The sequence below is a fragment of the Mustela nigripes genome, chromosome 13 (assembly GCF_022355385.1).
Source record: "Mustela nigripes isolate SB6536 chromosome 13, MUSNIG.SB6536, whole genome shotgun sequence".
In the NCBI taxonomy this organism is placed as follows: domain Eukaryota; kingdom Metazoa; phylum Chordata; class Mammalia; order Carnivora; family Mustelidae; genus Mustela; species Mustela nigripes.
The window spans coordinates 144207473-144219970 of NC_081569.1; the positions used below are offsets into that span (position 1 = coordinate 144207473).

At 59.8% G+C, this 12498-nt stretch overlaps 1 protein-coding gene across 1 annotated transcript in view; it reads right to left on the bottom strand.

The window, feature by feature from the left end:
* The window catches only part of LOC131999467 (protein AHNAK2-like), a 39879-nt gene that overhangs the window by 24474 nt on the left and 2907 nt on the right, over positions 1 to 12498 (bottom strand). The window contains exons 3-10 of the mRNA XM_059372167.1: positions 10888 to 11072; positions 10674 to 10785; positions 3472 to 3530; positions 3278 to 3376; positions 2579 to 2686; positions 1978 to 2119; positions 1512 to 1696; positions 4 to 1352 (exon numbers count right to left, since the gene is read on the bottom strand). Coding sequence (XP_059228150.1) covers positions 4 to 1352; positions 1512 to 1696; positions 1978 to 2119; positions 2579 to 2686; positions 3278 to 3376; positions 3472 to 3530; positions 10674 to 10785; positions 10888 to 11072 — 2239 coding nt within the window. The remainder of the gene's footprint in view (positions 1 to 3; positions 1353 to 1511; positions 1697 to 1977; positions 2120 to 2578; positions 2687 to 3277; positions 3377 to 3471; positions 3531 to 10673; positions 10786 to 10887; positions 11073 to 12498) is intronic.

A 12498-nucleotide genomic window follows, 5' to 3' on the forward strand; every position in this document is an offset into this window, starting at 1 on the left:
GGCATCTTGAACTTGGGCATCTTGAACTTGCTGTCTCGGGCGGCCACTTCCTTGTCTCCCGGGGTCACCTCCCCTTTCTTCTGTCTTTGTGTCTCTCTTGCAGATGGCTGTCCCTCCTCGGTGGGTATTTTTTCTTCTTGTTTTTCTCTCAGTGTGTCTTTTTCCTCTGTCTTTAGGGTCCACTCTCTTAAGGTGCCTCCTCTCTCTTGGTCCAGCTCCTCCGACGGGGGTTCCCAGGCGGCTCTCACTTCCTTTCTGGGCGACCATGCGAAGGAGCTCACGTTGAACTTGAGCACCGTCCTCCTGCTGTCCCTCTTTCCTTTGTCATTGTCCCCGTCCTTCACATGTGCGATCCTGTGACCTGCCTCCGCTCCCTCTGCTCTTCCTACTTCGCCTTGTGGCTGGTGCCCGGAGGGCTTCCTGGGAGCTGCCAGCTCAGCTCCCTGTTCCGGGATTCCTGGGGTCCTTCTCCGCCTGTCTTCCGGCCCCGGCGCTAGGCCTCCTTCTGGGTCGTGTTTTTTTTCTTTGGAAACTGTAAACCTGGGTGTTTGTAAGTTGGGGATTTGGATGTGGATATCTGTGTGGAGGCCCCGTGCGTCTCCTTCGCCCGGCCCAGCGGACCCAGCCATCCCCACTTCTGGGCCCCGGGCCCCCTGACTCCGGCCGTCCAGCCCGTGTGCCGGTGAGCTCGCCCCAGGCCTCCCCTCGGCCACCGCGGCCTCCCGCTCCTTTGCCTCTTTTGTTTCTTTTCGGCCCCCGGACACCATGCTGGCCCCTCCCCGCAGGGCTCCCAGGGCGGGGGCACCAGGCTCTATGGGCAGCTCTGCCGTCAGAGCAGGTGTCCCCTCCGGTCCCTCTGCCTTCCAGTCCTCTCTCCTGCTGAGCACAGTGGCCTCGGCGGCCTGTTGTCTTTCCTCCGTGGGCCCGGCCTCCTCTACGCCCCCGGTCTGGAGCGCTCCCCCCGGGCCCCCTCCGCTGGGCCGCCCCTCCAGAGTCGGGCCCTTCCCCGAGCCCATCCTGAATCTCAGAGTCAGGAACCTCTTCCTGCGTGGACTGTCCGGTCCTGCCTTCGGCTCCCGCTCCTCCGCTGGGCGTGGGGCTTCCGTGTCTGTGCTGGTGGGGGATACGTTAGGGGCATTCCCGCGCCCGTCGGCCTCGGAGGAGCTGTGGGACCTCCGCGGTCCCGGCCTGCGCTTGCTTGTTATGGATTGGAACTTGGGCCAGGACAGCCTCTCCTTCTGTGCTCGCCTGCCTCTGCCCTCCCTGGGCTTGGCGAGCAGTCTCTCCTGGTCTCCGCTTCCTTCTAGGGTCTGAGGGGGGGTCTCTGTGGAGCCGTCAGCCACATCTTTGTCCTGAAAGACAAGGCGTGGGAACTTGCGGGTGCTCAGACCAGACCGCTGAGTCCCGGGGCTTAGGGGAGAGAAGAGGGTGGTGTGGGGCCCCCACCTCGGCCTCGGCCCTGCAGGTGGGGAGCTCAGTGGGGCCCGGCCTCCCGGGCTGCAGGGCCTCACCTGCTTCTCCCTGTCCTTTGGGCCAGGCTGAGTGCCCCCAGCGGCCACGTCCTCGTCATCTGGGGCGGGACGTTTCCGTCTGACTTGGAACTGAACCCTGTAGGGCTCTGAGTACTGCAGGATTTTGAGAGCGTCTTCATACTTAATGTTGTCGAAGAACACGGTGGCACTGAGCAGCTGGTCCCCTGGACAGACAGAGCCTCGGGTTGGTCCCCGGTCTCGCCACGACCCCGAGAGACGCGTCCACCGGGCCAGGGGAGGCAGACCCCAGAGCAGGAGCCCCACACCCCCTCCACAGAGCCCCATGGGGGGAGGAGGCCACCCCGCCGCGCACAGGCGGCAGCGCCGTCCGGAGGTGGCCCAGCCGTCTCAGCAGGGCCGTCCTGAGCAGCTCGGCCCGCTTTCCTCCAAGTCCCTCCGTCCTCAGGGAGACCATGGGGGGCCCAGGGAGGGGCATTCGAGGCACCTTCTCTCAGGCTGAAGAGCTTGGCCGCTGGCGAGTCCTTCAGCACCTGCTTCACAAAAATGCCCTGGTGCCCGCCCCCTGTGACGCTGTAGCCGCTGGCTCCGGCTTCCGCCTCGGTCATCAGCGTCACCTCCGTCGCCTCCTGCACAGACCGGAGCACAAGCACATCAGGGCCGTGGTGCACTTCTGCCTATGCCACCATGGGCCTCAGAGCTGGGGACCCACCCTCCCTGAGCACAGGGACCCCAGAGTCCTGTGCACCCTCTAGGTGACGTGGGGCAAGCTTAGGGCCCCCAGGCAGGGCCAGGGCTGTCGTGTCCAGGCCTCGGAGGGAGCCAGCTGCAAGCCACCTCCGGCGGGAGCGGCCTCCTCTGCTCTGCACCCTCGCAGGAGCTGCTGTCTAGGCCCGGCGCGAGCAGGGAGCAAAGCCAAGGGCCTCCTGCTTGCAGGGTGGCCAAAGCCTGTCCATCCTCTGGCGCTCCCGCCTCCCCACAGGCCCATCACTGGCCTCTTTCCTGGCTCCACCCCAGCCCTGCCTCCCCCAAGCTGAGGCCCGTGCAGAGAGACCATCTTTCTGACCCTCAGGCCCTGCCACACTCACCTGTGGTTGACTCATTCTGGAGAATGTCCGTGAGTCCCCTGAATCTCGCTTCCACCAGGACCTCAGTCCCCCAGAGCCTGAGGAAGCCCGCCGCCTTGGTGTGTCCTCCTGCAGCCACAGAGGCCAGAGGTCATGCACCTGTCCATGCCCTGGGCACGGGAGGGACTCAGGAGAACAGGGGGCCCCAGAGCAGTGCTGTTTGCCAGGGGAGCTGACTTCATGGCTTGGGGGACAGGGCGGGGGTGGGGGTAACTCTTTGTCCTGGTGCTGCCTGACCGGGCCGAGCCCCCACCTCCAGGGCAGACCCCACAGGACTGGGGTTTTGTGTGCAGGGTAAGGAGACACAGCAAGAACAAGTCTTTTAGGAAACAGCCCTGCTCCCACCCCTCCCCAGGCCCTCTCCAGGGACAGCCCACATACGCACACATCCAGAGCAAAGCCTCTCTTTCCCACATGCGCACACACGTGCACAGTTTCAGCCACGTCCTGGCCCACTGAAGGGAGGTGTTCTGGGCACAGGACAGTCAGAGAGGATGGTGGAATGGGCATCACTGTGGCCCAGCGGGCAGCAGGGCAGGGCTGTGTGGCTGCACAAATGGAAGGGAGTTGTCCACACAGGGTGATGAAGGAGACATGGCCATCCGTGGCCCCACGCCGGTACACCCCCTCGGCCTGTGGGTCTCTGTCCTGCAGGCTTACCGGGAGTCCAAAGCTGGTACCCTCAGCCGCGTATTCATACACAGGGGAGGACCCCTGTGGCCGTGGCCGAATGATCTCGTCCACGGGCCCTTCAGTCACCTGGCAGCAGAGAGAAAGCAGGCAGCCCTCAGCCCTCTGGGGTCTGAGCAGGGGCTGTGTGAGGTAGGTGGGCGTCCTCCAGGGGCCTCACTTACCGAGGGGTCGTCTTCTGTTTCGGCCTCCTGCTCCTCCGGCTGCAGCTGCCGGCCGGACACTGTAAAGAGAGAGGCTGAGTCAGGGGGGCCGTGCAGGCAGGCAGATCAGATGGCGGACCCGGGGGCGGGGCCAGGCGTGTCCGTCGCTGCGCCGTGTTGGTGCCCGCATCACCCCATTCTGCATCGAGAGCACATGCGGAGCTGGGCAGGTTGTGACACAGGCTGGGTGGCAGTGAGCCCGCATGAGGGCAGCTCAGGCCAGGCAGCCTTCACAGATCCAGTCCAAGAGAGTCACTAAGCAAACACGGAGAAACAACACTCACTGCCCCGAGGGGCCAGAATCCAGAGACGCTGCGACATCTCCCCCACAATGTCCAGCATCCAGCCGGAGCTTACAAGACATGCGGAGCAACGAAAGCATCCGATCTGTTCCTGGGAAGAGGGCCACCCAAGGCGAGTCTCCAAACACCCAGGGAGGAGGGACCGGGCGCCGACTTCAACAACTCAAGATAGAAAATGCTGTGGCTCAGCGAAGGGCATTGTCATAAAAAACAGAAATTGCAAAAGGGCTACATGGAAATTCTGGAGTTGGAAATGTACTACAGAGACTCAGGAGCAGAACTGACACGCCTGGAGAAAGCATCGCAAAACTTGTAAATTAATAGAAATTAACCCATTTTGAGAAAAGAGGAAAAAAGATTCAAGGAAGTGGCAGTGCCTGAGAGCTGTGTGGGAACACAGTCAGCCCATCAGCACTCCCGCGGCCTGGGTCTCCGGGAGAGAGAGGGGCACGGGTGGGGGCAGCGAGGGAGAGAGGAGGAGGGCGGCTGGAAGCCGTGGCAGCGGGGTCCGGACCCGACCCGTCACAGTCCGAACGGAGGCGAGAGGGGAGATTTTTCAAAGCAACAAGGGAAACATGAGTCGCACGGGAAGGGCAGGACGGCCCAATCAGCCCCTGGTGCCCCAGGGGCCACGGGACCCGGAGGACGCCCTCACAGTGCTGAAGGGAAAACACGGGGAAGCTAGATGTCCGGGTCTAGCACACCATCCCGCACAGGGAAAGGCAAACGGAGGGACACACAAATGAGTAAAGACGGGGAGAATCCACCGCTGGGGCGCCTGCCACACCAGCAGCGTTGAAGAAAAGGTGAGGTTGCTGGACACTAACTCGAGTCCGCAGGGAGGACCCAGAGAATGTGCTCCATGCCGCACGCGTGGGCGAGCATCAGACACTATAAAGACGTTTTTCCTCCGTCCATGTCTTCACTGCTTTAAAAGTCACAAGATTGTAGGAGGCAAGGGTAGGCAAAGTTTTCCTGTAGACGGCCAGAGAGGGGATAGTTTAGGCTTCGCAGGCCACGTGAACTGTGGCCAAGGAGTGGCCGTGCTGACAAAAATGAGCCATATGACCGTTGCAACAGACTTAACTGCCCAAACGAGCAGTGGGCAGGGTTCAGTGCACAGGCCAGTCCTTCTGCTCCCCAGGGAAGGCAGTCATCCCAGGGCCCCCTCGTCGGGATGACCACACATATAGATGCGTTCCGAACGTGATGACCGCAGCAAGAGGGGGGGAGGATAGCACGTATGTCGGGTCGAGTTTTTGTATTTTACCAGAAGTAAATGTCACTAGGGTTACAGCCGGGCGCAGGCGTGGACCATACACAGGCCCAGGGGAATCTGCAGTGATGGGAATGTCCCCGAAGTGCATCGTGCAGATGGTCACACAACTTCATGAAGTTACTAAGAATGACTGCACTGTACATTCCCGATGGGTGGGTTTTACTGTCAATAAAGTATCCCTCTATTATGCTGTGAAAGAAAAATGGAATTAATTGCACAAAACAAAAGTAACAAAATATAAAATTTACCACGTGTAGAAGTAAAGCTACGAAGACTATAATTTGGAGGATGGGGTTGAGGGGATAGAAGTTGCCATAAAGTTGTAAAGTTCTTACCTTACGTGCGAGGCAGTATACCGCCATAGGTGCAGAGTCCCCAGTATTAACCATAAAGGAGCCACTGAAGAAGACGCAGAGCTGATAAGCCAACAGTGGGCATGGGATGGAGCCTAAACACACATTATCTGTAAGCACACACAGTACGTGTGTATCTACATATAAAATGTATATTCCTGAACAGTTATATATGTGTCAATGAATTTCATGAATCCTAAAACACGGTAAGCAAAGAGGGAGAGAGGACCGAGGATAAAATCGAAAGCCGTCAGCAATATGGTGGGATTTCGACCAATCCTGTTGACAATCACATCAACTATATAGGGACTTAAAATTCCAATCAAAAGAGAGAGATTGTCAGAAATGATTTAAAGAGGTAAAACCTATTTTTACGTTCTTCACAGGAAATGGACTATAAATGTAAAGATATAGATAGGTCAAGTGAAAGGAAAGAAAAGTATACATCACGCACTAACCATCCTAACATTTTGTAATGATAAAAGGGATTGGGGGACATAGGTGGCTCAGTCGGCTAAGCGTCAGACTCTTGGTTTCAGCTCAGGTCATGCTCTCGGGGTCCTGAGATCGAGCTCTGTGTCGGGATCCACATGTTTACAGAGTCTGAGACTCTGTCCCTCTGCCTGTGCCCCTCCCCACTGTGCACTCTCTCTCAAATAAATAACCCTATTTAAAAAGGGAATAATTAATAAAAAAACGCAATATATTTATGTCTGTATACACCTAATAACAGAGGTTACAAACAGAAAAGATGGCCACACTGACAGGACACCTAAATCCGTGTGATAGCAGGAGAGCCCAACACTCCCTTGGGTACAAACTAGGACAGGTAAGAAAGGTGAACCACCCGTGAATCAGGGAGACCAAACTGGCAGTTGGAGACCCGTCCACCTGCTGACAGCAGCATCCACATTCCTCCCACATGCACAAGACATTCACCAAAATAGACTATTTGTCTCAGTAAGTTTAGAAAAAAAGGTGGGTCACCTGGGGGCACAGTTGGTTGAGCATCCAACTTTTAGTTTCCACTCAGGTCATGATCTCAGCTCCACGCTCAGCAAGGAGTCTGCTTGAGCTCTCTCTCTCCCTCTGGCCCTGTCATTCACTCTCTCTCTTTCTCTCAGAAATAAATTGTCTTTTTAAAAAATAAAATAAATAAAATGTTTCAGTAAGTTTAAAACAATTGAAATCATGCTAGGTATTTTCTCTGATCCCCCGTGGAATCAAGACAGTATGATATAAATATAAAAGATCGATGAAACAGAACAGAAAGTCCAGAGTAACCCCCACACTTTGTGCATTTGATTGATTTTTGACAAAGTAACCAAGTTATTTCAATAGAAAAATGATCGTCTTTTCAACGAAGGTGCTGGGACAATGGGGTATGTGTTTGAAAAATAAAAAACAACAAAAAAAATCATTGACTCTCACCTCACATCACACATAAAAATGAATTCAAAATGAATCAGAGATAAATGTAAAATGCAAAACTATAAGCCTCTGGAAGAAAACACAGGGGACATTCTTCACCACCCTGGGGAGGCAATGTTTTCTGAGACCAAGGGTGTGACCCACAAAAGAAGATGTGATAGATTACATGTCATCATAATTAAATACTTCTGGTCTTGAAGGACATTCTTAAGAAAATGAAAAAGCGGGGCACCTGGGTGGCTCAGTGGGTTAAAGCCTCTGCCTTCGGCTCAGGATATGATCCTGGGTCCTGGGATCGAGTCCCACATCGGGCTCTCCGCTCCGTGGGGAGCCTGTTTCTCCTCTCTCTCTGCCTGCCTCTCTGCCTACTTGTGGTCTCTGTCTGTCAAATAAATAAATAAAATCTTAAAAAAAAAAAAAAAGAAAATGAAAAAGCAGTGCCTAGATCGGACAAAGGATTTGCATTCCAGATAAACTCTGACAGATCAATAGATAAAGACCAAAAAAAAAAAAAAAAGCCCACCTCAATTAAACATGGGCAAAAGATTCGAACAGACACCAGACACTTGACAAAAGAAAATATACTGATGTGCACTAGAAAAGATGGACAACTTCCTCAGCCATCAGGAAAATGCAAACAAAACCCAACAGACCAGATCAAAGATCCCAGAACCAAACTCACAGATGCAGAGCCGTGGGAAATGGATGATCTTTTCAGTTACTCGTGTGGGTCTGGTGACTATCCATGTGAAAAATATTAATCTCAACCCTATACCAGCCACAGAAAGTACTGATTTCATGCAGATTATAGGACCAAAGCAGAAGGTTTAACCATAAAGCTTCCAGAAGATAAACAGAAATGACCTTGGGGGTGGGGGTGGGACAGTAATCCCTCTGCATCGCGCGCAAGTGGCCAGGCCGACAAGGTTCGGTGGAGAACTGGCCCACAGTAACTTGAAGAGCTTCAGCTCATCAAAAGGCAGCGCCACGGGAGTCGGCTGTCGGGCCATGCGCTGGGCAGGGACACGCAACATGCCTAACCAAACCGAAGCCTCCTGCCTGAGAAGTACGAAGATTTCTTGCCAACCGAAAGGAAAATACCAACAACCCAATAGGAAAATGGGCAAGAAAACCTTGGAAAGGCAACTCACCAAAGAAGACATCTAGTGGTCAATTAGCACCTGAGCGCAGCGTGTCGGGTGGCGGGGACAAGGCCAGGAGGACCCCGCGGGCAGAGACGCCTCCGCCCTCCGGCCTAGGCCCCGCCGCAGACCAGGTGCCCTTCCCCGCCGCCCCCACAGGAGTGGAGGAAAGGACCGAGGCTGACCTGCCGCAGGCTGCTGTCTTGCCTGGGGGGCGAACCATGGAACACCCATCCTGAGGCGCGTGTGGGGTGACCTGGCACGACCACTTTGGGAAAGAGCCTGGCACGTCTCCTGGAAGCTGAGTGGTCCACTCTATGGCCAAGCAGCTCTGTACCCGCGGACACGACTGACAAAATGCATTCCCCAAAGGCGGGTACAGAAGTGCCCACCTGTGGGCACCAGGGGGCCCCGTCGGTGAGGCGACCGCCTTCGGTGCAGGTCATGATCCGAGGGTTCTGCTCCACAGGGAGCCTGCTTCTCCCTCTGCCCCTCCCCCTGCTTGTGCACACGCTCGCTCTCCCTCTCCCTGCCATTCAAATTTGTACAACTTGTACTCTTCTCAAGAAAGAATTTTTGAAACTCTCCATGAAACTGAAATGAGGAAATGGTCAGCTTCATGCCAATGAGTCCGAACAGCCCGACGAACTAGACCCATCTGTCGAGAAGCTCAGGGCCGGCGCGGGGAGAAGTCGGCCGTCTGCATGCTTCCGTCCCGACCCGACAGTCACCGCCTGTTCACCACCTTTCCACAAACACAACTCCAGCCCGACCCCCCGGAACTGGGCTACATGTTCCACGAAGACACAGCAGGGAGGGACACCAGCTCTGGCACGTGGGCCTGGGCTTGGGGACGCCCTCTCTGCTGAGGCCCACACTGCCGGTGATGAGGGACCAAGCCCCCAGCCCCCTGCAGCCAGCAGGGCGCCACGTGGGAGGAGCGAGTCCCTGCCCCATGGGGTGGGCACCCAGCCTGGGGGACGGGGCAGGCCCCTGTCCCTGCGGAGCAGATAGGGGAGGCCCAGCCCCCACAGCCGTGTGGCTTGGGTACCTACTCTCCGGCCAAGCTGCTGCGTGACCCCGAACACGCCGGTCCCTCTCCAGGCCTTGAATTCCTTAGGGACATCTGAGGGCTGCTGTGCCCACCCAGAAGCCCCAGGGCGACTGCCCAGATGGGGAGCGGAGAGTCGGGAGCAAGTCCCTCCCTCGGATTCCAGACCCCGCCTCTTGTCCCGGCTATAGGCCTCCGTTTCGCTCCAATTCTGCCCACGGCGGGCGGGCTGTGTGTAAGCAGCGAGACGTGAGAGCAGGCCTGGAGCGGGGGAAGCCTCTTGCCCAAGGTGGCTCACCCCCGGGGGGCGGGGTGCAGGGGAGGGCTGAGTCCGAAAGAGGTGGGCGCCCCGCCCTCGGGCAACGGGCAGCAGTGGGGGCTGCACGGAGGAGGGTCTGGTCTGGGGTGGGGCCCTGGCCGGCAGGTGGGGGGTCTCAGGCAGCCCCACTGGCAGAGGGGCTTGGAGAGAGCTGCCAAGCTCCCCGCCTGCCCAGAGACCCGGCCGCCCGCTCTCGACCATCCTCGGCAGCCAGCCGGCCGGCCGCAGCTTCTGTGAGTCAGACAACACAACAAGGGCGGGTGACCGCCCCCTCCTTCTCCCGGCAGGCAGGCAGGCGTGGTCCCCTGACCCAGTCCCGCCTCCCACCCCCGCTGGCCTGGGAAGGGGACCCCAGGCGGGGCCTCCAGCTAGGTGCCCCGCGCTGGGGAACTGGGGGGTGGGAGACCCCACACCACAGTGGAAGCATCCGGGGTGGAGCAGGGATCCCCGGCCCCAAGAACCTGCACCCCCAGATCTACTCCAGAGGCATTTCGGTTGTCGAGGCCAAGGTGCAGCGTGGAGGCAGGGCCACTCCCCCTCCCACCCCCTGCCCCGCAGCCAGGAACCTGAGCCGGGGGGTCCCCCCGCTGGTGCTGGCGCTGCTCCGGCCACCAGCCCCGCTGTGGCCCCGCACCGCCACCACCCCCGCCCCGTGTCCCTCGCCCACCGCGGGGCGAACAGCAGGCTCCAGGAGGCAGCGGGACCTGCTCCGCACTCAGTTCCCGGAGACCACAGCACTAGGAGGACGCAGGCTGTGGTTCAAGCGCTGGGTCCCTCTGTGCCCCCCTCAGGCAGGAGGGCCACTGGCCAGCACCCGGCCCAGGACGCACAAACAGGAAGGAGGAAACCATGCCCGCCTGCTGTGGGGCCAAGCTGCCCAGAGCCTGCCAGCCTCAGACCTGCTCCCCGGGGAAGGGGGAAGAGGCAGCCCAGGATCCCCCACTGCATCGTCCAATCTGTCCCCATCAGCCAAGGCCCTCCCCCCCGCCCCTACCGCCGCCCCCGCCGCCGTGAGCGCATGGCTGTTGACCGGTGACCCGCCAGCCTGACCCGGCCCCCTGCCCGCTGCGGCCCCACAGACAGGCTCTGCAGGCAGCCCGGGGCGGTCACCTCGAATAATGACTAATGGCGAACCCAAGCCCCACCTGGCAGAGGAGGACGGGGGCTTCCCACACGCCCCGTCCCGCTGCTCGGCGCAGGCCCCCACCCTGACCCTCAGGGCCTCAGACACTACTGCCGTGTCCAGCGCCCGCCGGGGCTGGCATGAGGGCTCAGGCCTTACGCACCCTGGGGGAGAGCGCCCGAGCCCTCCCAATGAGGGACGGGGGTCTGCGCTCCCAACAGCTGCACTCCACAGACCAGGGGGTCGTTCTGGGGCAGGGTCTCAAGGAAGCGCGTCTGGAGAGAGGGCAGAGCCAAGGTGGGGAGGTGTGCGGACTGGCCAGGTGGAGGAGGGGGCAGAACGGGGGGCGCTGGCCAGGATGCCCTCCCCACACTCACTGCCGCCCGGGGGGCTCCAGGCCTGCCCGGGGACTCTCCTGCCAGGCCCTGGCCAGAGGAGGCGGCCTGTGGTGGGGCCATCTTCCTCAAACAAAACCCGAGTTTGCATGGACCTTGGCTGCCCTCCAGGGGGCCGTAGGGGGGGCACGTCTGCATGTCGCCAGGGCAATGGCGGGCCTGGGGGACTGTGAGAGGACCAGGACAACTGCAGACGGGGCCCAGATGGGGGCCGAGAGGTGCGGTGTGCGCGTGCGCACGCGTGTGTGCAGTGTGCACGTGCGTGTATGAGTGAGTGTGCGTGTGCGTGTGAGTGCGCGTGTGCGCGCGCCCACGAGGGCCTGTGCGTGGACCCGTGGGCCTGGGCCTGGGCCCCTCCCTGGAGCTCCCGCGCACAGTCCCAGATGGGGCCCCCTGCTCTCCCAGGCTGCCCAGGGAGCCGTGGGGGCGGGAGCCCACAAGGCAGGCTCCCCGCTCAGGGGACGCTGGCCTTCAGCTTAGGGCCCAGTGCCCACACAGCGCACAGCACGCCCAGACCTCACCCTGTCCTAGAACCTCACGAGGAAAGTGCTGGGCTCGGCTGACCGGTCATGAGACCTGCAGACTTCCCAGAGCAGCGTGGGCCTGCCTCCCTCCCCGCACCCCTTCCCAGCTTTCTCAAGGTAACTCCGTGGTTTGGGGAGGCCAGCCCAGCTCCCGCTCTGTCCCCAAGGCCCTAGCCTGGCTGCCTAGGCCTGCCGGGGAGGGTTGCCGCCCCCCCACACCCACTCCCACTGCTGCTGGGGCTGCACCCAGGACACGTCCACATCAGCCGGCATCGCTCCCAGATGCCCAGCCCACCCACAGATGCCTGGGCCCAGGCTTCCCCCAATCCCCAGCCCTGGCACTTCTCACCTGTGGCTCCCCTGCCAACTCACAGACCTCGCGTGGCCACCTTGCCATCACTTGCCCTCTGATCCCAAGCACTCAGAGCCCCGCACACAGTAGGTGCATAACAAACGCTGGTGCAGAGAGCAGGCAGATGTCCAGGAAAGGAGCAAGCCCTACCCAGCCTGAGGGTGTGACCGAGCTGTGGGACCGGGAGGGCAGCCGTGGGCTTAGCGCGTCTCCTTCTGCACCTGGAGAGGCTAAGGCAGACGTGCCGGCCTACGGAGGGCCCAGCAGCCGAAAGGAAAGGCCTCACCCTCCTGCCCATCCCAGCTGCACCAGTGGGCCTGGGCCTGTTTCTCTAAGCTGAAAACCCCATACCCAACGTCCTGTCTGCCTGTCACGGGCCACCTGCCGTGAACCTGGGCTCCCCAGACCTTTAGGGCCCTCAGTGCACCAAACAAGGACATTGGGCATCCCCAGAGGGACCCTGCCCAGCCACAGGGTCCCACCTCAGGGATCTGCCTACCCTGGGACTTCGGGGCTGTGCTGGAGCCCTTGGCCCCCAGGAACTAAAGGCCTGTCCCTGCGGCGTGGGCTCGGGCTGAGGCAGGGAGAAGACGACAGCCGGGTTTAGCCCCAGCTGGAGCCCCACCGGCCCCCAGGCCTCCTGGGTGGTGAGGTGGGCAGGCGCACCAGGGCTGGACCCGGGAAGGGGACTGGCAACGGGGCGCTGGCAGCAGGGTA